Consider the following 23605-nt stretch of genomic DNA (forward strand, 5'->3'; position numbering starts at 1 on the left):
AATAGCGACGTCGGGAATTCTCAGCAGGATCGTTACCCATGTGGCTCGAGCATGAGGCCGAGGCCACAGCCAGGAGGAGCAGAAACGCCAACCTCATCCTCATCTTCATCCTCATCTTCATCCTCCTCCTCCTGCTCCAGGAGATCAGGACTGAGGGATCAGCTGGGAAGAGCCGAGATCAGCCAGGAAGAGCCGGGAAGGGCCAAGAAGAGCCGTGGGAACTGGGAACTACTCGGGGTGGAGTAGGGAAGTGTCTGCTGAGCCGCAGGATGTGGGGCTTTTGTGGTTCTTTGCACAAATTATTTATTTAGTTTTTGCAACCAAACCTCCAAGCTTTGGGGGGCAGGGAAGTGCAGCTGCTCCAGGCTGGGAACAGATTTCTGTGGTTGGCACCCAAAATTGTGGTGATCTTCATATGGAATGGATGGAAAAGGGGAGCCTGGACCCCCAAATCTGCCCCAGGAACCCCAAAATCTGCTCTTGAACCCCAAAATCTGCCTCAACCTCTCCCCGCAAATCTGCCCCCACCCCCAAATCAGCCCCGAGCTTCCCCAGGTTTGCCCCCAGGTCTCCAAATCGTTCCCCATTTTCCTCCCTGGACCTGAAAATCGGCCCCAAATCTGCCCCAAATTCCCCAAATTTGCCCCAAATCTGCCTCAGATTCCCCCTGGGCCCCGCGCGGTGCATTGTGGGACTCCATCTCCGCGAGGGGGCGCTCGCCGATCCCGCGCAGTGACGAGGGGGCGGGCCCAAGTTCGCGCTGACCAATCAGAGCTCACGACGGCGGAGGGGGAAGGAGAGGACCCCGCGCCTCGGGCGGCCCCGACGGCGCCTGAAAAACTCCGGGATCCGCGAGTGAGGGAACCACCGGGATCCGCCACCGGGATCCGTCAGCAGGATCCGTCAGCGGGATCCGTCAGCAGGATCCGTCAGCGGCATCCGTCAGCGGGATCCGTCAGCACGATCCTCCACCGGGATCGCCCTCAGGCGGGGTCCTTGGGTCACCTCCCGCCTCAGGCACCGCTGCGGGCAGCCCCGGGGGGGTCCTTCCTGAGGGGCGTTGCGCGGCGATGGCGGTGCCCATGGCGGATCCCGGCGGGATTTCTGTCCCAAATTTCGCCGATTCCCGTTGTTTGCTGCTGTGAATCCCGCCCGGGACTGGGGTGAATCCCCCCGGATCCAGTCCCGCTGCTCGGGGTGGGTCCCGTGGCTCCCCCGTCCCGACGCACACCAATTAAATTTGGGATTTTTTAACCGGTTTTTATCCGTTCCGCACGGAATTCCCCCCGGGAACGGGAACGGGCTGGATCTGGTGGGAGCCACCCCATGAGCCCCCCGCCGCCCGGAATTCCACACCTCACTCGGTTTTGGATTTTTTTCCCTTTATTCGGATTTTTTTGCCGGTTTTTAGTTCATTAATGGGACGCGGAGCGGAGGCACTTCGGGGGGACCCCCGGGGGGGGCCGGAGCCGCCCCCAAAACCGCCCCCGGCTCGTTAATGGATTAATTGGGCCCCCCGAGCCGGGGGGTCGTTAAGGCACCGGGGCCGGGGGGGGGTCGGAAAAATCCACATTATTGCTGGGCCGCCATTTGTTCCTTTTTTTTTTCCTTTTTTTTTTTTTCCTGGTTTGTTTTTTTTTTTTTTTTTTTTTTCTTTTTCCCTCTTTTTTTTATGTTTTTTTTTTTTTTATACAATTAATACAAGTCTGTAAAAATATTTACAACCTCGGCTCCCGGCGGAGCGGGATCGGGAACGGGGGCGGGGGGGAGGGGGAGAAGCTTCCAGAGCAAAGCCCCCTCCCCCACCCCGGGGGGGCCGCAGCTTCCTCCCCCTCCTCCTCCTCCTCTCCCGGGTCATCCCGGGATGAAATTCCTGAGGTTCTCAGGGAATTGGGATCAGTGCTCTGGGAATTCCAGTGTTTTCCCCTGCTCAAAAACCCCAATCCTTAAAAAAAACCCCAAAAACAAAACAAAACAAAAAAAAAAAAACAAAGCCAAAAAACCCCAAACCCCTGGGAGGAGCCGCGTGTGAGTTTGGGGCAGAATCCCCGGAATTCGGGAACAGAGGAGGAGGAGGAGGAGGGGGGAGGAAGGCAGAGGCGGGGCCGGGCCCTCCCTCCCGCCTCGGGAATTCTCACAAAGTGCAAAGTTCCCAAAATCCCAAAACTGCCCCGGCCCGGGGGGCACCGGGGGGGCCCCGGAGCTGCCAGGATCAGCTGCAGGGACCTGCCCGGGAGCTGCCCCCGACGGGACGGGAACGGGGATCAGCCTGGGAGGGGATCCGGGATCAGCCCCGGATTTGGGATCACCCCGGGATGGGATCAGCTCCAGGATCAGCCCCAGGATCTGAGATCACCCCGGGATGGGATCCAGGATCAACCCCGGATTTAGAATCCCCCCAGGATCAGCGCCAGGATCGCTCCGGGCTGGCTCTGGGTTGTTTTTTCCCCATTTTTCCCGTTTCTCCCCCGTTTCTCCCCGTTTCCCCCGTTGCGGGGCGCTGTTGGTGGCGCGGGGCAGGGTGAGGATCCCGCGGATCCCGGGTTAATCCAGCAGGGAGGGCTCGGCAGGGCGGATGATGGTCGGGCGGCTCGGGGCCGCCGGGGGCCTCCTGTGGGGGAACGGGGGCGCTGAGGGACCGGGGGGTCCTGGGGGGTCCCAGTGAGACCCTGAGGGACCCCAGTGGGTCCCAGTGAAACCCCAATGGATTCCAGTGAGACCCTGAGGGACCCCAGTAGATCCTGGTGAGACCCCAATGGGTCCCAGCTGATCTCAGCCCACCCCAGTGGATCCCAACCCACCCCTGTCCCAGATCTCAGAGGATCCCAGCCCTCCACAATGGATCCCAGTGGCTCCCAATGGATCCCAGTGTCTTCCAGTGTCTCCCAGTCCTCCCCAGTGCAATCCCAGTGTCTCCCAGTGACTCCCAGCCTTCCCTAGTGCAATCCCAGCCCAATCCCAGTGTCTCCCAGTGGATCCCAGTGCAATCCCAGCCCAATCCCAGTGTCTCCCAGTGGATCCCAGTGTAATCCCACCCTCCCCACTATAATCCCACCCCTCCCCAGTGCAATCCCAGCCCTCCCCATCGTCTCCCAGCCCCGTGTGGGTCTCACCTGGGCACGCCGGGCGGGATGCCGGGCGGGATGCGCGCGGGCCGGGCGGGGATCTGGGGCGGGGCCGTGAAGGGGTCGCTGGCGGCGGCGAAGGGGCCGAGGCGGGACGGGATGGGGGGCGCGGCGAAGGCGGGCGGGGCCGGCCCGGGCGGGGCCCCCCCGGGCAGCGGCAGCAGCGGCGGCCCCGGGGCCGGGGCGCGCAGGGACGGGGGGCGGCCGGGGGGCAGCAGGGCCGAGGGCGGCCGGCGCTGCGGGGGCGGGCTGGAACGGAATGGGGACGGTCAGTGGGGTGGTACGGGTCACTGGGATGGACATGGGATGGGAATGGTCATTGGGATGGATGGACGTGGGATGGCAACGGTCAGTGGGGCTGGGATTGGTCATTCGGGATGGACACGGGATGGGATGACTCAACTCCCACTGGGAGCAACAAGAATCCCCCTGGGAACACCCCAACACCCATGGGAGTACCCCAATCCTGCTGAAAACAACCTCAATCCCTCTGGGAACATCTTGGGAACACCCCAGACCCCTCTGGAAACACCTCCAGCACCCCACAGACCACACAGACCCCCCAGCAAACCCCCCAAAACCCCCAGGGACCCCCCCCCGCCCAGCGCGCACCTGTGGCCGGCGCCGGGCTGCAGCCAGGTGTCGTCCACGGGCGGGGGCACGGGCGTGGACACGGTGCTGGTGCTGATGTCCCCGATGATGGCCAGCGCCTCCTTGAGCGCGTGGTACATGCGCAGCATCTCGTCCCGGCGCTGCGCCTGCTCCGCCGACTCCTCCATCAGGCTGCCCTGGTCCGACGACGAGTACAGGAAGGCCAGCAGCTCCGAGTGGATGAAATCCTTGGTCTGGGAAGGGATGGGATGGGAGGCGCTGCTGAGGGGGTTTGAGCGCTCTGGTTTGGGGGAACTGGGGCGGATTGGGGTGGGAGTTGGAGTTTTGGGGATGGGGCCTGTCCTGGTTGGTGTCCCCAAGTGTCACCTGCACGGCTCTGAGGCAGTTCCCCAGGGAGGGAGGGGACACCGCACCCTGTGCCACCCTGGAAAACTCCACAATTTTCCCCAAATCCAGCCTGAACCTCCCCTGGCACAGCTTGAGGCCGTTTCCCCTTGTCCTGTCCCCTTTGGGAGGGAGGATCAGCCCCTGGCTGGTTCCAACCTCCTTCCAGGGAATTGTCAGCAGCTGGGAGATCCCCATGGAGCCTCCTTTTTCCAGGCTGAGCCCTTCAGCTGCTCCCACAGCTCTCCAGCCCCTTTCTCCCTGCTCTATCCCCTTTTCTTTGCTCTCCATCCCCTTTCCCATATTCTCCTTCTCCACATTCTCCAATCCCTTTTCCATATTCCCCATCCCCTTTTCCCCTCACATTGTTGATCATGAGGTGCATGATGGTCTTTGGCATCAGGTCCCGGATGGATTTGTTGATGATCCCCACGTAGGAGTCCACGAGGTTGCGGATGGTCTCCACCTGCCTCTCCAGCTGCGGGTCCATGGAGAAGGTGTTCTCCTGGGCGCCGTCCTCGCTCTCCGTCTGCAGGGGCAGGGCAGGGTCATCCCTGGGGGCAGGGGGGGCAGGAGGGGTCCCCCTGCCCCATCCTCATTTCCTGGCTCCATTCCCATCTTTGGGGTTATTCCACAGACTGTTCCCAGCCCCATTCCCATATCTGGGGTTATTCTAGAGCCCCATTCCCATCTTTGAGATCATTCCAGAACCTGTTCCCATCCTGGAGTCATTCCAGAGCCTATTCCCGACCCCATTCCCATCTTTGGCATTATCCCACAGCCTGTTCCCATCTTTGGGGTTATTCCAGAGCCCCCATTCCCATCCTGGGGTCATTCCAGAGCCCCATTGCCATCCTGAGGTTATTCCACCGCCTGTTCCCATCTTTGGGGTTATTCCAGAGCCCCATTCCCATCCCGGCGTCATTCCAGAACCTGTTCCTGCCCCTATTCCAATCCTTGGATCATTCCAGAGCCCCATTCCCATCCTGGAGTCATTCCAGAGCCTGTTCCCAGCCCCATTCCCATCTTTGGGGTCACTCCACAGCCTGGAACCACCAGGATCCCCCCAGCAGCACCCCGGGGATCCCACCCTCCATCTCCAGGATCCTGCCCTCCATCTCCCTCCATCTCCAGGATCCCACCCTCCATCTCCAGGATCCTGCCCTCCATCTCCAGGATCCCACCCTCCATCTCCCTCCATCTCCAGGGATCCCAGGCTGCTCCAGGCTGCTCCCAGCCCCGTGGTCCTTCTCAGGATAGACCCTTCTCAGGATAGACACCCACCTGGTCCTTCTCAGGATAGACCCCTGCCCGCAGGAAGGAGGCTTTCCAGCTGTCCACGTCCTCCTGCGAGTCGCAGGCCAGCTCGATCTGCCGCAGGTCCTTGTACACGTTCCTGCGGGGCCGGAGGGGTTTGGGGTCAGGGGAGCCCCAGATCCCCGAGGAACCCCGGGGGGAATGGTGGAGAATCCCCCTGCAGGAGCCCAGCCCCAAGGAGCGAGGGAAGGGCAATCCCTGAGCACAGGAGGAGGAGTCCCCACCTCTGCTCCGTGTTGAAGATGGCAAAGATGTGTTTGGTGGACATGAATCCCTTCTCCACATCCCTGATTTTCAGGTTGTCCAAAGGCAGCATGTACTTCTTCTCCTTCTCCTGGGAAAGGGACGAGAGGGAAGCGGGCATCAGCGTCCTGAGGGCCAAGGAGGGGGAACAAACCCAGCTTTGGGAACTGCAGACCCCAAACTCCCGCTGGAAAAGGCTCAGGGGGAGATCCCCAGTTCATCCCGCGGAGCCTGGGATGGGGAATCGCTCCGGGAGGGATCAGGGATCCCCGTGGGGGCTGCTCTGGGATCTGGGATGGGGCTGGACCCCCAGAGCCCACCCTGCTCAGCCCAGCTCCCCAGGAACGCGGCTGGAGGAGCCCGGGAGCCGCTTCCAGCCGGGGCCCCGCCGCCACGGCCACATCTGGAACTGCTTAGGAGCAGCTCCAGCTCCACTTTTGTCTCCAGATGGTCCCAAAAAGTGACGTTGGCCTTTGTGGAGAGGCCACGAACCCGGGCCCGGCCCCCTCCCCACACGATTTCCTGACAAACCCACAGAGCTGCTCCAGCCGGGATTTGGGATTCGCTGCCACGTCAGGACCAGACAAAGGCACGGCCAGGGACGGGACCCCCCCAAAACAGCCCAGGACCCCCGAGGGGAGGGGGCAGGACCCCCCAAGGGGGATGGATGGATGGATGGATGGGAGAGCCGGGCCGGCGTTCCCAGTGTTCAGACTACCTGTTCAGGTGGGAAGGGATGTACAGTAGTCTGCACATTGGTTACGCCGGCGCGGGCGGCGCCGGAGCTCAGCTGCCACAGGTAAGAGGGAATTGGGAATCGCCCCCTTTTCCTGGGAATTGTCCCTTTTTGGGAATCACCCCCTTTTCCTGGGAATTCCCTCCTTCCCTTCCCGGGAATTGCCCCTTTCCCTTCCTGGAAATCGCCCCTTAACTCTGAAATCTTTCCTGGGAATTGCCTCTTTTTGGAAACTGCCCCTTTCACGGGAGTTGCCCCTGCTTGGGAATCACCCCTTTCCCTTCCCAGGAATTGCCCCTTTTTGGGAATTGCCCCTTTTTGGGAATCGCCCTTTCCCCGGGGATCCCGCCTTTCCGGCCCATCCTGAAACTCTTAGCTGTGATTCCTCCGGGGCTGAGCAGGCGGGAGGGCCAGGGGGGGTCGGTATCCCCGTTTTTTTGGGATTTTGGGGGTCCGTGCCCTGTCTGTATCCCCGGATTTTGGGGATTTTGGGGGTCCGGGATCGCTCGGAGCCGGCGGGACGAGCACAGACAGAGCCTCATTCATCCCGAGGCTGCTCCGCTCCTTCCTTCCCCCCGGAGAGGCCCCGCAGGAAACCGGGAGGGCTCGGGGGGAATTTGGGGGGGGTTCAGGGGGTCCGGGGGGGCTGCGGGGCTTTGCCTTTCCCTGGAAGAGGCCGGAGGAACAAAGGAAACTCGGGATGGGCTCTGCAAACCGAGCCTGGAGATTCCCGGGAAATAATAAACTGTGCCGTGTCCGTGTGTCCTTCCCTGAGCCTGTGTGGGCTGCGGCCCCTCCAGAGCCCCCCCGGAGCCCGGGAAGGGGCCCCCAGACCCCCGAGGGGAGGAGTGGGATCGGCAGGGGAGGGAAGGGAAGGGTGGGAAAGCCAAAACCTCCAGGGAGGGGCTGGGGCTGCCCCGGCCCCTCCTGGGGAAACCCTGAGGAATCTTTGGGAATGAGGGGGGGTCTGCAGCACCCCTGGAGGATCTGTCACCTCCAGCACCCCAAAATCCAGCAAGGGAGGGAATCGGGGTCACCCCGATGGCACCAGGAGCCCATCCCAACTCCCTCCAGGCATTCCCGGCTGGAATTCGGGATCTGATCTGGTGATAATTAACCCTGAGTGCTAATCACCCCCCATCCCAAGGATCCTTCCCCCAGGAATCACAGATTCCATCCCCACATCCCATTTTTTTCCTTCAGAGCTCCAGGAATCCTGGGTTTTCCCTGTTTTTCTCTCCAGAGCCCTGGGAATCCTGGATTTTCCCTGTTTTTCCCTCTGGAACTCCAGATTTCCCCCATTTTTTCTTCTGGAGCCCCAGGAATCCCAGATTTCTCTGTTTTTCTCACTGGAACCCTGAATTTCCCCACTTCACCCCCAGAACCCCAGATTTTCCCCGTTTCACCCCCCGGAATCCCAGATTTTCCCCATTTTGCCCCCCGTAACCCCAGATTTTCCCCGTTTTTTTGCCGGGAACCCGAGATTTCCCCCGTTTGCCCCCCGTACCTCCTCGTCCTTGTACCAGGAGAGCGACTCGGCCGTGAGCACGAACCAGTACTCCTTGGAGCCGCCCTTCATGATGCTGATGTTGTTGATGGTGAGCCAGCCCCGGCGGATCACCTGCGGCACCCGGGCGGGGAGGGACGGACCGGTCACAGCTGGATCCACAGCTGGAGCCCGCAGCTGGAGCCCGCAGCTGGATCCCAGTTATCCCACAGCCAGATCCCGCAGCTGGAGCCCACAGCTGGATCCGACAGTCACCCCACAACAATCCCACAGCTGGATCCCACAGTGATCCCGGAGCCATCCCAGCCCATCCCGTGTCCCAGCTGCCCCACCCGGGGCTATCCCGGGCTATCCCAGCCCATCCCGGGTTAGTGCCGCAGCTCAGCGGGAAGCGCGGCCGGAGCGGGAGCAGCGCCAGGCAGGGGCAGAGCCGGGTTAGACACGGGATCCCCGGGGCTCCCGGGCCGGGTTAGACACGGAGCCGGGTTAGACACGGGATCCCCGGGGCTCCCGGGCCGGGTTAGACACGGAGCCGGGTTAGACACGGAGCCTCTGCCGTGGCTCCAGGGGATCCCCGGGGGTCCCAGACCCCTCCCCGGGGTGGGTTTGGGGTCGGTTTCCCGGTTTTCCAGCGCAGGAGCCGCGGCAGAGGCCGGGGGGAAGGAAGGAGCGAAGCCGGAGCTGCGGGCGCGGGAAGGACGGAGAGCCGGGAATTGTGGGGAGGGGGATTCACCTCTGAAAACCCCAGAATTCCGGGGGGCAGGGAGGGGGATTTCACCTCCCAGAGCCGGGAATTGCGGGGGCAGGGACGGGATTTCACCTCCCAGGGATGGGGATTTCAATTTCACCTCCCAGGTCCCCATGCCCGTCTGGGAACCAGCCCGGGGTTGGATCCGAGCGGGTTTTAAAGGAACTGGGGCGGGAATGCGGAGAGGGAGGATCAGGGATTGGGAAAGGGATGGGGGCAAAGCCAGAGGGGTCAGGGGGGGCTTGGGGGGTTATTGGGAAATGGGATCGTGAGGAAAAGGGGCTGAAAGGAACAAGGGGAGAGCAGGGAAAGGGAGAGGGGGGAACTTTGAGGGGCTCCGTGGAACAGGGAGAGGGTCTGTGCAGCTGGAGCCCCCGGGAAAAGCCCAGGAGCAGGAGCAGGAGCAGGGGGGAGGAGGTTCCTTTAAAACCGATGGATTTTGGTGAAAGCAGGGACGGTTTTGGGGCTCCCGTCCCCAGTTCCCAGCGCTCCGCCCTTCCCGCCGCGATCCCGAGGGAGGGAACGGCCCCGCCCGCAGCTCTGGGGGTCCCCGGGAGCTTCCAGCGGACCCGGGAGTGTCTGAAGGGCCGGGAAAGGGCCGGGTCTGAGACGGGAATCCAGGGAATAACGGGGGCACAAACCCTCCTGGATCTGCCATGGGGATCCACGGAATAACGGGGGGCACAAACCCTCCTGGGGAGGAGCAGCAGCTCCATGAAATAAAATTTTGGGAGAATAAAACATTTATAAAACATTTCAGCTTTGCCATCCCAGCTGTATCCAGAGCAGCATCCACGCCGTTATCCCAATTTTCCCGCCCAGTAAACCCCAAATGGGGTTGGGAAGGATTCCCTCTCAGACACTCCCACGTTCCCAAAGCAGGGACAGGGTCTGGGGGTGCAGAGGGGTTGGGACCCCCGGGATCCCCCAAACAGGGAATTCTGCCCTCCTTGGCCCAGGAGGGAGGAGCTCTGTGGGCTTGGAGCAGCCAGGTTGGGAATTCTGGTCCCAAATCCCTCCAAAAAAGGGAATTTGGGGGAGAAATGAACTCCCAGCCCTTCCCTCTGTTTGTTCCCAAAGGAATTGAGGAAATCTCACCCCCAGAGCCGTTCTGGGCTGAATCAAAGAGATTTTGGCCTCCTGTATCCCAAATTTGGGAATCCCAGCATTTGGAATTGGGAATTTGGGTTTGTTCCAGCACAGGGGGCACAAACCCAAATTCCCCCTGGCAAACCCGGCTGCTCCCTCTGGGAATTCCATCCCCTGTTCCCACCAGCCTCCTCCATTCTGAGCACTTTTGGGGTGTTTTTGGGGGGTTTTTGGGGTGCTGCTCCTGGCAGGGCCGGGCGCTGTCCCAGCACGACCCCGCTCCGTGGTACTTACCAGGATCTCCCCCTTTGGGCGTGCAAAATTAAGGGGGAAAAACACAAAAAGAAAAAAGCAGGAAAAGGAGACGGGACAGGGAAGGAAACGACAGGAGAGGGAGAGAGCGGGAAGCACAAAAAAAAAAAAAAAAAAAGGGAGGAAAAAGCGGAAAAACAGCAGAAGAAAACCCGTTACATGCTATTAATGGTCATTCCCAGCGTTAATCCCTCGGAGCGGCTCCGGGGGGAGCGAGGGCAGGGGCAGGGGCGCTCCTGCTCACCCCAAAATTCCCCTGGGAGCGGGGCTGGGGGGACACCCTGGGGTGCTGTGGGGACACCCCGGGGTGCTGTGGGGACACCCCGGGGTGATGAGGGGACACCCCAGGGTCACCCTAGGACACCCCAGGGTCATCCCGGGACACCCCAGGGTCCTCCTGGGACACCCCAGGGTCCTTGTGGGACACCCCAGGGTCATCCTGGGACACCCTAGGGTCCTCCTGGAACACCCTGGGACATCCCAGTGTCACCCCAGGGTCCTCCTGGGACACCCCAGGGCCCTCCTGGGACACTCCTGGCTCCCAGTCCCTCACGCCCCTCTCCAGGGCTGCACCTGCCGCCCGTTTTGTCCCAAATCCTGCAGTTTTCAGGCAGGAATTCCTCTCCCACTCTGCTTTTCCCAAGCCCTTGGCTGTCAGTGTTTGTGGATGGGGCCCGGCTAGGAGCAGGAGGATGAGGATGAGGAATTCCAGGAGTTTCTGGCTGTACCTGGTTTGGGATCGCTCTCTTCTTGTTGATCTGAGTGTTCCGCTGCTGGGCGCTGGGAAAAGGGGGAAAAAATGGGATTTTGAGGTGAGGAAGAGGAAGGTGAGGAGCTGATCCGGGGGGTGGAATTCCAGAGCCCCTTCCCGAGGTTTCTCCCGAGGTTTGCCCAGGACAGAGCGCACAGAGAGGGGATGGGACACCGGGATCTCCTCCTCGGGACTCCCAGGACTCCAGGGGGAGGAGAGGCTGCAGATTCCCGAGGGAATTCCGACCACCGAGGACCAGGAGCTTCCAGAAACACCCAAAATTCCCCCTGGATGGGGTCAGGACTGGGATTCAGCATTACCTGCACCAGAGGGAAAAGCTACCTGTCTCTCCTGAGCACCGAGGGGCGGAACCGTTAGTCAGGAGCGGGAACAAAATCCGGGAAATCCGTTAGAGTCCCGCCAGGACAGCAGCACACGGGGAGGGGGCACTCCCACCCCTGGGCTCTGGGGGGTCTGGGGGCTCTGGGGGAGCCCTCCCTGCCTGCCCCGAGCCCGACGGCTCCTCCTGCATCCCTGGGCAGGGCTGAGCTGGGGGAGCTCCAGATGGACGGGGAGGAAAAGCTCCAGGATGCCAAACCAAGGAAAAACTCCAGGATCCCAAGCCCAAGGAGAAACTCCAGGATCCCAAACCCAAGGAGAAACTCCAGGATCCCAAACCCAAAGAGAAGCTCCAGGATCCCAAGCCCAAGGAGAAACTCCAGGATCCCAAGCCCAAGGAGAAACTCCAGGATCCCAAACCCAAAGAGAAGCTCCAGGATCCCAAGCCCAAGGAGAAACTCCAGGATCCCAAACCCAAGGAGAAACTCCAGGATCCCAAACCCAAGGAGAAACTCCAGGATCCCAAAGCTGAACTGGGAAAAGCTCCGGGATCCCAAACCCAAGGCTGGACTGGGAGAGAAGCTCTGGAATCCCAGTTCCAAAGCTGAACTGAAAGAAGCTGTAGGGTCCCAGTTGTACTGGGAGGGGAAACAACCCAGCTCCTAAATCCAGAGGAGGAGCTCTCTGGCTCCCAAATGTGAGGGAAAAACTCCCCGGTTCCCATTTCCACGGCTGAACTGGGAGGAGGAGCTCCAGGATCCCAAACCCAAGGCTGGACTGGGAGGAGAATCTCCCTGATTCCCAGATCCAAAGGAAAAAGTCCCAGGTTTCCAAATCCAAATCTGAACTGGGAGGAGAAGCTCCAGGATCCCACACCCAAGGAGAAGCTCCAGGATCGCAATTCCAAAGCTGAACTGGGAGGGAAAAGCTCCCTGATTCCCAGATCCAAAGGAAAATCTCCCTGGTTCCCAATTCCAAGGCTGAACTGGGAAAAGCTCCAGGATCCCACACCCAAGGGGAGCCCCCCCAGCCCCCAGGGAAGCTCCAGGGTGCCCTGGGCAGGGGCAGCTGCCCCTCGGGGTGCCCTGGGCAGGGGCAGCTGCCCCGGTACCCACCCGCTGGCCACGTGCTGCTCAGTGAAACAGCTGGGGCAGGAGAGGAGCAGCAGAGTCCAGAGACAGAGAGAGGTGATGGATCCGGGGGGAACAGCAGAGAGCAGGAGGAGAGCAGGGAGTGTGACCCGAGAGGAAAGAGAGAAAAAAGGGGGAAAAGAGAAGAAAAAACAGGAGGAGGAGGAGGGTGGGAATTGAAGGGGCACGGGGGGAGAGGACTCCAACCACCCTGAGCTGGAGTCTGGGAGCTTCCTGGAGGTTTGGGGCTGGAAAACACCAGGGAGAGTCAAGGGAAGGGGGCAGGAGAGCCCTGCCCTGCCAGAGGATGAGGAGGGACAGAGGGCACGGGGAGCAATTCCTGCCCCGGGGCAGCTCCAGGGTGGCTCCAACAGCCCCAGCATCCCAATTCCTGAGGCTGGAGCTTTTCCCAGCCCCTTTCCCACAGCCCAAACCTGAGGGAATGGGTGCTGGGGGGACGTGGGGACTCCAGTGTCCCCCTCAAGGCCAGCAGAGCCCCCAGGCCATGGGGGGATGTGGGGATGTGGGGATTGTCCCCCAGGAAAGGACTCACTTGGCAAAGCCGATGAAATCCTCGTGGTTGGTGTTGATGTAGGAGAGCTCGATGTCGATGAGCAGCAGGATCTGGGGGAAGCAGGAGTCAGGGAAAAGGGGAGAAATGGGATTTTTAAATGGGATTTTGGGGGGAATTCCCGCTCTGGGGGTGGGCTGGGGCTCACCTGGTCCTTGGTTTTGCCCTCCCGCTCCCGGATGTGGGTGGTGACGATGCGCTCGGTCTCCTCCCGCAGCCTGGGGTACGAGCCCAGCTGGAAAAGGGGAAAAAGGGCCGGGAAGAACGGGTGGGATGGAGGCAGGCAGCTCCAAGGGGAGCAGCACCCCACCAAACCCCAGCAAATTCCACCACTCCCCACCAAACCTCAGCAAACCCCACCAAATCCCAGGAACCCCAGCACTGGGCTGACCAGTACCTTACTGGTGACCAGTCCCTCACTGTCCCCAGCCTGACCAGTCCCCGCTGGTGTCACTGGGCTGACCAGTACCTTACTGGTGACCAGTCCCTCACTGTCCCCAGCCTGACCAGTCCCCGCTGGTGTCACTGGGCTGACCAGTACCTTACTGGTGCACTGGCGCACGGTGTTGATGAGCTCCTGGATCACCAGATCCACACACTTCAGGCACGGCTCCTTCAGCTTCACCACCTGCTTCTTCACAATGGCCTCGAAGGCCAGGTCTGGCGTGAACAGCCCCGTCCTGGAGCCCAGGGAGAGGGAAAAGCAGGGTTGGGATGGGATTGGGGTGGGATTGGGATGGGATTGGGGTGGGATTGGGACAGAGCCCCCTCCCAGAGAGCGATTCCCAGCTCTGAGATGGGATTGGAATGGGATTGGGGTGGGACTGGGACAGAGCCCCATCCCAGGGAGTGATTCCCAGCTCTGGGGTGGGATTGGGACAGAGCCCCATCCCAGAGAGCGATTCCCAGCTCTGGGAGAGGCAGTTCCTGCTCCCAGGGAGCAATTCTGCTCCTGGAGAACAATCTCCTGCTCAGCAGAGGAAATCCCTCCTCCAGGGCAGCCCTGCCCAGCTTTCCCTGGCAGTCTGGGTCGGGAATGGTGCCCGGGGAAGGAGCTGTGGGGGTACTTGCCTCACCCCGTGGATGTTCTTGATGGCGTAGCTGATCTCCCGCCTCAGGTCCTTCTCGTCAAACTCCATCTGCAGGAAGTGGGAATCGGGAATCATCAGGAATTAGGAATCAATCAGGAATCAGAAATCAGGAATCAAAAATCAGAAATCAATCAGGAATTGGGAATCAGAAATCAATCAGGAATCAGGAATCAATTCAGGAATCAATGAGGAATCAGAAATCAGGAATCAATGAGGAATCAGAAATCAGTAAACAGAAATCAGGAATCAGAAATCAGGAATCAGTGAGGATTCAGAAATCAGGAATCAGAAATTGGGAATCAAACAGGAATCAGGTACGAGGAATCAGAAATTAGGAACCAAAAATCAGAAATCAGGACTGTCCCACTGTCCAGCAGCCACAGAGGACCCACACCAGAAGGACAGACCATCCCTGCAGCCTCTGCTGTTTTACCTGCCCCAGATTTTGGGATTTTTACAGGGTCAGGGATGGTTTGGGTTGGAAAAGCCTCCAAGGAGAGGGAACTCCCCCATCCTCACCTTGACCAGCTCGAAGGGGAACCTCTCGTGGAAAATCCGGTTGATCCTGGCGCCCCCGGAGAGCTCCAGAGTGTCCACCTGGTCCCCCGAGCCCTCGATCCTCTTCTCAAAGTCCACCCCGAACTGCTGCACCATCCTGGGGCAGGGAAACGGGAATGAGGGAGCAAAAATGCCCTAATTCCCCCAGCTGGGCTGGGAGAAGTGCAAATCCCCTTTTTTCTGTATGGGAGGGACAGAGCCCACGCTCCCAGCTCCCAGCAGAGATTTTCCCCATCCCTCCTACGCAGGGACAACAACCCCAGCCCCTCCCGAGCCCATTCCCCCAGCTGGACTGGGAGAAGTGCAAATCCCATTTTTTCTGTGGTACGGGAGGGACAGAGCCCACATTCCCAGCAGATTTCCCTCCCTGCCCTGCAGGGACATCAATCCCAGCCCTTCCCGAGCCCGTTCCCCGAGCTGGGAAGCACAAATCCCTCTGGGAATCCCCTCTGGAGAGGCACCCACTGCAGCAGGGCTTTGGTTTTCCTGGCGGGGTCGTCGGGTCGGAAGTTCTTGTACTCCTCCACCTCCTTCTCCAGGGACAGCAGCTGGCTCTGCAGCTTGCTGCGCAGCGAGGGCAGCGACTCCCGGATGTGGTTGGTCAGTTGCTGCAGGGGCACGGCGAAAACTCAGCCGCGAGACCGGGAAATTCTGATTTTCCAGGTGGGAATGGGCTGTCCCACCCCAAAAATTCCCCTTTTCCAGCCAGGAACGAGCAGGAAGGGGCTGTCCCACCCAGAAAATTCCTGTCCCACCTGGAAAATTCCCCTTTTCCAGGCAGGAATGAGCGGGAAGGGGTTGTCCCACCCAGAAACTCCGCTCTTCCAGGTGGGAAGGGGCAGGAAGGGACTGTCCCACCTGGGAACACAGTGGGAATGGGCTGCCCCACCCAGAAAATTCCGCTTTTCCAGGAGGGAATGGAAAATGGAGCAGGAATGGGCTGTCCCACATAGAAAATTCCCCTTTTCCAGGCAAGAATGAGCAGAAAGGGACTGTCCCACGTAGAAAATTCCCCTTTTTCCAGGCAGGAATGAGCAGGAAGGAGCTGTCCCACACAGAAAATTCCCATTTCCCGGCAGGAATGGCAGTCGCACCTGGTTGAGCACCCTCTGCAGGTGCGGCGTGCCCATGCGCTCGGCCATGTGCCGGTAGGCCGGGTGTGACAGGAAGAATTTGCGCTCTGCAGCCAGCGCAGCCCTGATGTCCTTCTTGCCATCGATGTCCTTCTGGCTGCGGTTCACCACCCCGATGTAGCCTGGCACGGAGGGGACAGCGTGGGGCCAGGAGGGGATGGCACCCGGGGACGTTGGGGACAGTGTGGGGCCAGGAGGGGATGGCACCCAAGGACATTGGGGACAGTGTGGGGCCAGGAGGGGATGGCACCCGGGGACATTGGGGACAGTGTGGGGACAGGAGGGGATGGCACCCGGGGACGTTGGGGACAGTGTGGGGACAGGAGGGGATGGCACCCGGGGACGTTGGGGACAGTGTGGGGACAGGAGGGGATGGCACCCGGGGACATTGGGGACAGTGTGGGGACAGCTCGGGAATGGCACCCGGGGACGTTGGGGACAGTGTGGGGACAGCTTGGGAATGGCACCCGGGGACATTGGGGACAGTGTGGGGACAGGAGGGGATGGCACCCGGAGACATTGGGCACAGTGTGGGGACAGCTCGGGAATGGCACCCGGGGACATTGGGGACAGTGTGGGGACAGGATGGGATGGCACCCGGGGACATTGGGGACAGTGTGGGGACAGCTTGGGAATGGCACCCGGGGACATTGGGGACAGTGTGGGGACAGCTTGGGAATGGCACCCGGGGACATTGGGCACAGTGTGGGGACAGGATGGGATGGCACCCGGGGACATTGGGGACAGTGTGGGGACAGCTTGGGAATGGCACCCGGGGACATTGGGGACAGTGTGGGGACAGCTTGGGAATGGCACCCGGGGACATTGGGCACAGTGTGGGGACAGGATGGGATGGCACCCGGGGACATTGGGGGAGCCAGGGCAGGGCACAGAGGGGACAGTGTGGGGCGAGAGGGCATGGGGAGGGCACACAGTGACACTGGGGACACACAGAGTGACCCGAGGGCACACAGGGGACACTCAGGGACCCAGGCCAGGCCGTACCTCTCCGCAGGGGCAGCAGTTTGTTCTCCAGCACGTCCCGGGCGTCGGTGCCTTCGTCCATCAGGTCCAGCTTGGTGATGACCCCAATGGTCCTCAGGCCTGTGGGGACAAGGGTTGGTCCCAATGAAACCCAGCTCAGCACAATGGGGACCCACGGGATGGAGAGGAGGACAAGGAGGATGAGGAGGAGGATGAAGAGGAGGCCGAGGCAGCGCTGCCCATCCCTCACCCTGCGGATCCACCTCCTTGGCCATCTTGAGCGCGTCCGAGTTGGCCAGGTCCATGTTGGCCGGGGTGACGGCCAGGATCAGGCTGCTCTCCCTGCTGATGAACTGCAGGATCATGTCGCGGATCTGGAACTCGATGTCCTGCGGCTGATCCCCCACGGGCACCTTGGTGATCCCGGGCAGGTCGATCAGGGTCAGGTTCAGCACTGGGGGGACACGGATGGGCTGAAGGGGGGATCCCGACGGACTGGCTCCCGCAGGGCCCCAGAACCCCCGGATTTTCCCAGATTTTCCCCGTTTTCTGGGGTTTTCCCTCACCGTGGGGCGAGTACACGCGCAGGTTGATGGGCACGGGGGAGATGCCCTTGTTGGTGCCCGTCACCCGGTCGGTCTCCGCCTCGATCTCCTGCCGCACCTCGTCGAAATCCGTGAACTTCTTGGACTTGCAGTGCAGGAACTCGGCATATTCTGGGATTGGGAGGGTGAAAAACAGGGAATGTGAAAAAGGGGGAGTGTGAGAAACGGGGAGCTTGAAAAACGGGGAGTGTGAAATACGGGGAATGTTCGGGGGGATGTGGTGGAGCAGGGCAGGGGCATCTGGGGGAATGTGGGGAAGGGGCCTCAGGACGTGGGGAAGGGGTGCAGGACACCCAGGAGGGGCTGCAGGATCCCAAGAAGGGGCTGCAGGACCCCCAGGAGTTCCCCTGGATGCCAATCTGCCCCATAAAAAGGATTTCAGCAGCTGTGGGGCCAGGCTGTGGCCGCTGGGATGGTGCAACTTCCTTCCTCCTTCCCTCAGTGTGGGCAGAGCGGAAACCTCAGCGCTGCCAGGGCTGGAACCATCCCAGACACCTCATTCCTCAGCCCTCACCAACCCTCCCATGGCCCCAAAACCTGCTCTTCCCAGCCCTGCTCAGGTCCCAGGAGGGCACCAGGGGTTCACCCACACCCAGGGAAGGTTTGGCCTGGCTGCTCAAGGTGAAGGGGATGAAGGAAATCTCCCCGGATATCGGGATGGCTGATGGCAACCAAGGGAACCTGGCTGGGAAAAGGAGTCACCCCCACGGCCAGCTCAGCGTTCCTCGCTTTTCCTGTGGCCTCCCCAGCATTCCCAGGCATTCCCTGGGCTCTCCCACACATTCCTCCCTGATAAGCAGGGAAATGTGGGAGCGTGGGGGCAGCAGATGGAGCCGAGGGAGGGAGGGCAGCAGCGTGCACACCCCAGGGCTCACACTGAGCTCCTTCCCAGTTTTCCAGCCCCGTTCCCCATTTCCCAGCCCCGTACCCGTCTTGGAGAAGATGAGCTGCAGGATCAGAGGCCGGCGGGTGACGATCCCAGAGCCACGGGGAAGGAAATCCCTGCAGGGGATGAAAGGATGGGTCAATAAATGAATTAATGCTATTGATTCCTCCAGCACTGGGAGAGGGGTGGGAACACACGGGGATCAATCCCTGCTCTCCTCTGGGAGAGAACAGGATACTCCTGGGAGGGCAGAGCCCCAAGGAAAGCAGGAAATCCACACAGAATTCCTTCTGGCCCCAAGGAAAGCAGGAAACTCCACAGAATTCCTTCTGGATCAATCTCTGCTCTCCTCTGGGAGAGAACAGGATATTCCTGGGAGGGCAGAGCCCCAAGGAAAGCAGGAAATCCACACAGAATTCCTTCTGGCCCCAAGGAAAGCAGGAAACTCCACAGAATTCCTTCTGGATCAATCTCTGCTCTCCTCTGGGAGAGAACAGGATACTCCTGGGAGGGCAGAGCCCCAAGGAAAGCAGGAAATCCACACAGAATTCCCCAGAAGGATTTTTTTGGGAGAATCCTGCCTGGAAAAGGCGGTGCTGCAATGGCCAGTCTGGGCTGGGGCTGTCACCGCCCTTTCCCGAGCAGGGGACGGGACAGGGACCGGGACGGGGCAGTGTCTGCTGGGAACGGGCACCGATAACGGCCTGGGAGCGGCCCTGACGGGAACGGCCCGGCCCGGACGTCACGGCCACGCCAACAACAACAACAACACCCCGACCGTGTCACCCCGACCGTGTCACCCCGACCGTGTCACCCCGACAGGGCACGGAGCCTTCCCGGCAGGGCTGGTGACAGCCCCGAGCCGGTGACAGCCGGAAATGAACTTCCTGCCCGGCCGGGAGGACAGGTCCGGCGGGCAGGGCAGAACGGGACAGGCCCGGGAGGGGAAAGGAGGGGTGGACCCAGGAATGGAGCTCGGGGAGGCCCCAGGTGCTGCCCCCCGGCCCCGCTGATCCCAGAGGGAATCCCAGAGAGAATGGCGATCCCGATGGGAATGCTGGGATTGGGGTGATTCTCACAAAGTGGGGTCCCACACCTCTGGCTCTGCTGCTCCCACCTTGTCCCAGCCCTAATTCCAGGGGAACTGAGGTGATCTCTTTGTCCCAGCCCCGATCTCAGGGGAATTGAGGTGATCTCCTTGTCCCAGCCCCGATCCTGGGGGAATCCAGGAGATCCCCAGCTCCCAGCCCTCAATCAAGGTGATCTCCTTGTCCCAGCCCCGATCCTGGGGGAATCCAGACGATTTCCTGCTCCCAGCCCCGATCCCAGGGGAATCCGGGTGATCTCCCTGTCCAAGTCCCAATCCTGAAGGAAGCCAGATGATTCCCTTGTCCCAGCCCCGATCCTGGGGGAAATGAGGTGATCCCCATCCCCAGTCCCAGGGTAACCCAGGTGATTTCCTTGTCCCAGCCCCTGTCCCAGTGTAACCCAGGTGATCCCCTTGTCCCAGCCCCAATCCCGGGGTGATCCAGGTAATTTGAGGTGACAGACCCCGGGGCAGGGAGGGGCCTCCCGGAAGGAAGGCCGGACAGGGACGGTGGCGGTGCCCCCACCCAGCTCCGTGTCCCCGTGCCCCTCCGTGTCCGGCTGGGCAGGATCCGTGACGTGCGCGGGAGCCTCAGGACGTCACTGCCCGGCTGCCGCCGCCTCCCACCTGTGCTCAGGTGTGACCAGGGCCGGCAAGGGGACAAAGGGACACAGGGACAAAGGTCTCGGGGCGGAGGAGCGCGGTGGGAGCTCCCAGTGCCGAGAAAATCCCTGGGGAAACACCGAGAAAATCCCTGGGGAAACACCTCGGTGTGTTTCCAGGTTTCCAGGTTTCCAAAACACCCTGGGTCCACCTCACCCTGGGTCCACCACCCTTCCCATTCCTGATGGGATTCTCTGGATTTCCCTGGCCATGGCTCCCACCAATCCCACCTCACTCCAATTATTCCCTTCCCATTCCTGATGGGATTCCCTGGATTTCCCTGGCCATGGCTCCCACCCCACCGAGGCAAATCCCATGGATTTACCCCTGGATTTACCCCAAGCCCCACCAGACCTGTGAGACCCTCACAGCCAATCCCTGGGGATGGGTCACTGCTCTTGTCCTGTTCCCACGGGATTCAGCTCTCCCTCTGTCCCCAAACCCTGGGGCTCAGCCCCACTCTGCGATCCCCCATTTTGGGGGACAGTCTCAATGCAGGATAAGGAACCCCAGCCCTTCCTCGGGCTCATAAAGCCCCACTGAGGTCACGGACTGTCCCCAAACCCCACTGACCCCAAACCCTGGGGCTCAGCCCCGCTCTGGGATCCCCCATTTTGGGGGACAGTCTCAATGCAGGATAAGGATCCCCATCCTCTCCTCGGGCTCATAAAGCCCCATTGAGGTCAGGGACTGTCCCCACCCCCGGGGGACAAGGGCTCCATTGTCCCCCAGGCCAGAGACGGCTCCGGGCAGGGCTGGGACAGGGATTTGTCAGAGCAGGGCCGGGACAAGGCTCCAAAGAGGGATGGTGGGGCCACAGAGAACCCTGGTGACGATCCCAGGTCACTCCCTCGCTGCTTCTCCCATGAAATTCAGGGATTGGGGCGCTCCAGGCCCCTCAGAAACAATCCCAACCCCTCAAGGGTGTCCCAGGGAGGCCAGAACCTTCCCGTGGAGAAATTCCATGGAGAAACTCCAGCCCACTGAGGCTCAGCCATGGATTCAGAGGGTTCCAGCCCAATTCCCGGTCCCTCCAAGGGATTTTGGGCTCCTCAGGATTATCTCTCCATGTGTTTTGAGGGTACAAAACCCACAGAAATGGGACCATGGCCACCCAACACGGATCCAGGGCCTCGCAACACGGATCCAGGCTTGCTGGTGGCTCGGAAAAACCGAGCTAAAGCTGCAAAGCTGCAGAAATGGAGAGGAACAGCCCCCACGGGCAGTTTCCAGGCCGGGCTCCATGGATCCGTGCGGATCGTTGGGACAGAGGGAACAGCCCCCAGGCCCCGGCTCATCCCAGCTGGAATTGGTGATCCAGAGGGAAAATCCTGGCCCCTGTTCAGCCATGCCGGGCTGGGAGCCCCAGAACTGCCCCCAAAGGCTGGGATGGACAGATGGACACGGCAAGGCCGGCATTCCTCACCCTCCCCTTGCCAAGGACGGCCCTGGGCTGTAATTAACCCTAATTAGCACGAGCTGCACGACAGGTGGGGAAGGATTCCCGGATGGATGGATCCCACTGTGACACAAAGGGGTTTAATTACCAGGGATGGTTTTCCTTCAGTGCTGTAATTAAAGGCTGCCAGAATTGCCAGGAATGCAGGATGGGAATAACTCCAGAATTCCCAGGGATTCAGGATGGGAATAACTCCAGAATTCCCTGGAATTCAGGATAGGAATAACTCCATCATCCCACCCTGACTGCTGGGAAAGCCCAAATCCAGGCTGGGAATTTGGCCTGCGCTGGGACAGAAGGGAAAAGCGACGGATCCCAGGCTGGATTTGGGATCCGCTTGCAGAACCACCACAGGAATCCAGTGGAGAAAGCAAAACCCCACTGGAGCTCCCAATGGGGCATTTCCAGAGGAAGGGATGCCCAGAACAGCCTGAAACAGCGGGAAGACCATGGCTGGGAATTTGGGGAATGCAGAGGCTGAGAGGAGAGCGGGATGGAGGCACACCGGGCAAGGAGGATCCTGCCGGTGCCCGGTGCTGAGGAAGCGCCAGCGCCGCACCGGGGGCAGCAGAGGCGGCAGGAACGGGCCGGGCACGGCCGGGGCGAGCAGCGGACCCGCACAAGGGCGGAGAGGGGCCGGGGCAGGGCCGTGCCGGGGCTGCCCAGCGCGGGGTTTGTGCATTTCGGGGTGATCCCCGTGCCCTGCTCCGCTCCCGTTATCGGCGCGGCCACGCTCGGCTCCGGGCCCGTCCCAGCCCCGCTCCTATCTCCGGGGCGCAGCCCCGCCGCCAGGATGAGGATGGTGGTGGTGGGGAGGAAGGCGCACAGAGCTCGGCATTCCCGAGGAACCCCGGGGAGGGGGAACCCGGGCACCGTCCGGTGCCGCTGCCCCGGGCACGGAACCGGCACCCAGCAGAGAGAACCGGGGAGCCTGCAGCGCCCACAGAACCCCTGGAATCCTTCCGGGACCTGCTCAATCCCCGCTCCCATCGCCATTGACCGCCGTGACCCGACCCCTCCCTCCCTCCCCGCCACCACCGCCCGCCCCGCCCCGTTCCATTCCCGATCCGTTCCCGTTCAGCCGAGCCCGTCCCGTCAGTGCCGCGTTCCGGCGGGCGCGGCCGCGCTCGGAGGAACGGGAAGGGCCCCCCCGTCCCGGTCCCAGCCCCGTCCCGGTGGCGGCGGCGTTTGCGCGGCCCTTGCGCCGTTTGCGCGGCCCGTGCGCCGCTGGCGCAGCGCGGGCCCGGCCCCGCCGGCCGCGCCCTTACGCCGCCGCCGCTATTCCCGAACGCTCCGTACGCCCGTGGCGCCGCTCCCGCCGCCCCGGCCCGCCGCCGCCGCCCTCCCCGCCATTGCCGCCGCCGCTCACCGGCCCACGAAGTTCTCGAGCACCGAGCTCTTGCCGGCGCTCTGCCCGCCCACCACGGCGATCTGCGGCAGGTCGAGGTGGCAGCTCTGCCCGATGGAGCTGAAGGCGTCCTGCAGCTTGTTGACCAGCGGGATGAGCTCCTCCATGCCCCGGTTGCCCATGGCGGCGCGGCGGTGCCGGGCCCGCGCTCCCGGCGGCGGCTCCTCCTCACGGGGCCCGCGGCGGCGGCGGCGGCGGCCAAACTTCCCCTCAGAGTCTCCTCATCCGGCACCGCCGCTCCCGCCCCGCTCCCGCAGCGCGCCTCGCCATTGGCCGGCTGGGCTGCCCGTCACCGGAGCGCGCAGAGCGGATAAGAGCAGAGAGCTGTCAATCACCCAAAAGGGCGGTACCGGGAAGACAGGCCCCTTTTCTATTGGTCTGTCGGCCGTCGCTCATCGCTCACAGCCAACGGGAGGTGGCGCTACTGTGTCAGCTGAGGCGACGGGGACGCGGTCCCGCCCCTCACCGGTTCTGCCATTGAATTGGCTGACGGAGCTTCCCTCGGGAGCGCAGCCCCGGAGCAGCCCCGGCAGCCCGCTCTGCTCTGCCTCCCCACCCTCCCTTCCGTTAGACAGCGCGCCCGCCACTCCGAGCGGGCTGGCCAATGCAACCGAGAGAGAAATCCTAGGGAACGGAAAACCCCCTCGTAGTGAATCAGCCGGCCGTCAGTCAGCGAGTCCTTCTCGCCCATTGGCGTCCGGTCTTCCGCGGCCCTCCCGTGACCGTCCAGCGCCGTGTGTTCGCTCACGGGGAACGACAGTCCCGAATGACTGTCTCATTCGGGACCAGACTCAGCCCTAAATGGCTCCACTCCCCGCCCTGTCGGGTTTGGGAGGGATCTCTGCTGAATTTCTGCTGAGTTTGGGC

At 61.7% G+C, this 23605-nt stretch overlaps 1 protein-coding gene across 2 annotated transcripts; it reads right to left on the reverse strand.

Annotated features, from left to right (window-relative positions):
• Positions 1–1137: 1137 nt before the first annotated feature.
• On the reverse strand, positions 1138–22915 carry DNM2 (dynamin 2). Of its 2 annotated transcripts, XM_058821501.1 has the most exons (21): positions 22700–22915; positions 18164–18237; positions 17197–17346; positions 16881–17084; positions 16652–16750; positions 15608–15768; positions 14979–15121; positions 14475–14610; positions 13936–14003; positions 13406–13544; positions 13013–13099; positions 12847–12917; positions 12279–12308; positions 10802–10853; positions 7925–8038; positions 5663–5772; positions 5406–5517; positions 4486–4650; positions 3738–3970; positions 3114–3374; positions 1138–2611 (listed from the first exon to the last, which is right to left on the reverse strand). In XM_058821501.1, exons 1-21 carry the CDS (start codon positions 22858–22860, stop codon positions 2545–2547), a joined length of 2637 nt encoding a protein of 878 aa, XP_058677484.1. In that variant the 5' UTR covers positions 22861–22915; the 3' UTR covers positions 1138–2544. The 2 variants fall into 2 exon arrangements, with proteins under 2 accessions (XP_058677484.1, XP_058677485.1); XM_058821502.1 differs by lacking the exon at positions 12279–12308.
• Positions 22916–23605: the final 690 nt, after the last annotated feature.

This window comes from Ammospiza caudacuta, chromosome 29 (genome assembly GCF_027887145.1).
Source record: "Ammospiza caudacuta isolate bAmmCau1 chromosome 29, bAmmCau1.pri, whole genome shotgun sequence".
NCBI classification, from domain to species: Eukaryota; Metazoa; Chordata; class Aves; order Passeriformes; family Passerellidae; genus Ammospiza; species Ammospiza caudacuta.

What these genes read in the sequence shown, in the direction of transcription:
- DNM2 (XM_058821501.1), bottom strand. Translation starts at nt 22,860, where the DNA reads ATGGGCAACCGGGGCATGGAGGAGCTCATCCCGCTGGTCAACAAGCTG. An exon ending in TGCGCCAGTGCACCAGTAAG is followed by an intron (nt 13,100 to 13,405) that starts GTACTGGTCAGC and finishes CCCCTTTTCCAG; the next exon opens with CTGGGCTCGTACCCCAGGCT. An exon ending in TGCACCTCATGATCAACAAT is followed by an intron (nt 3,971 to 4,485) that starts GTGAGGGGAAAA and finishes ATCCCTTCCCAG; the next exon opens with ACCAAGGATTTCATCCACTC.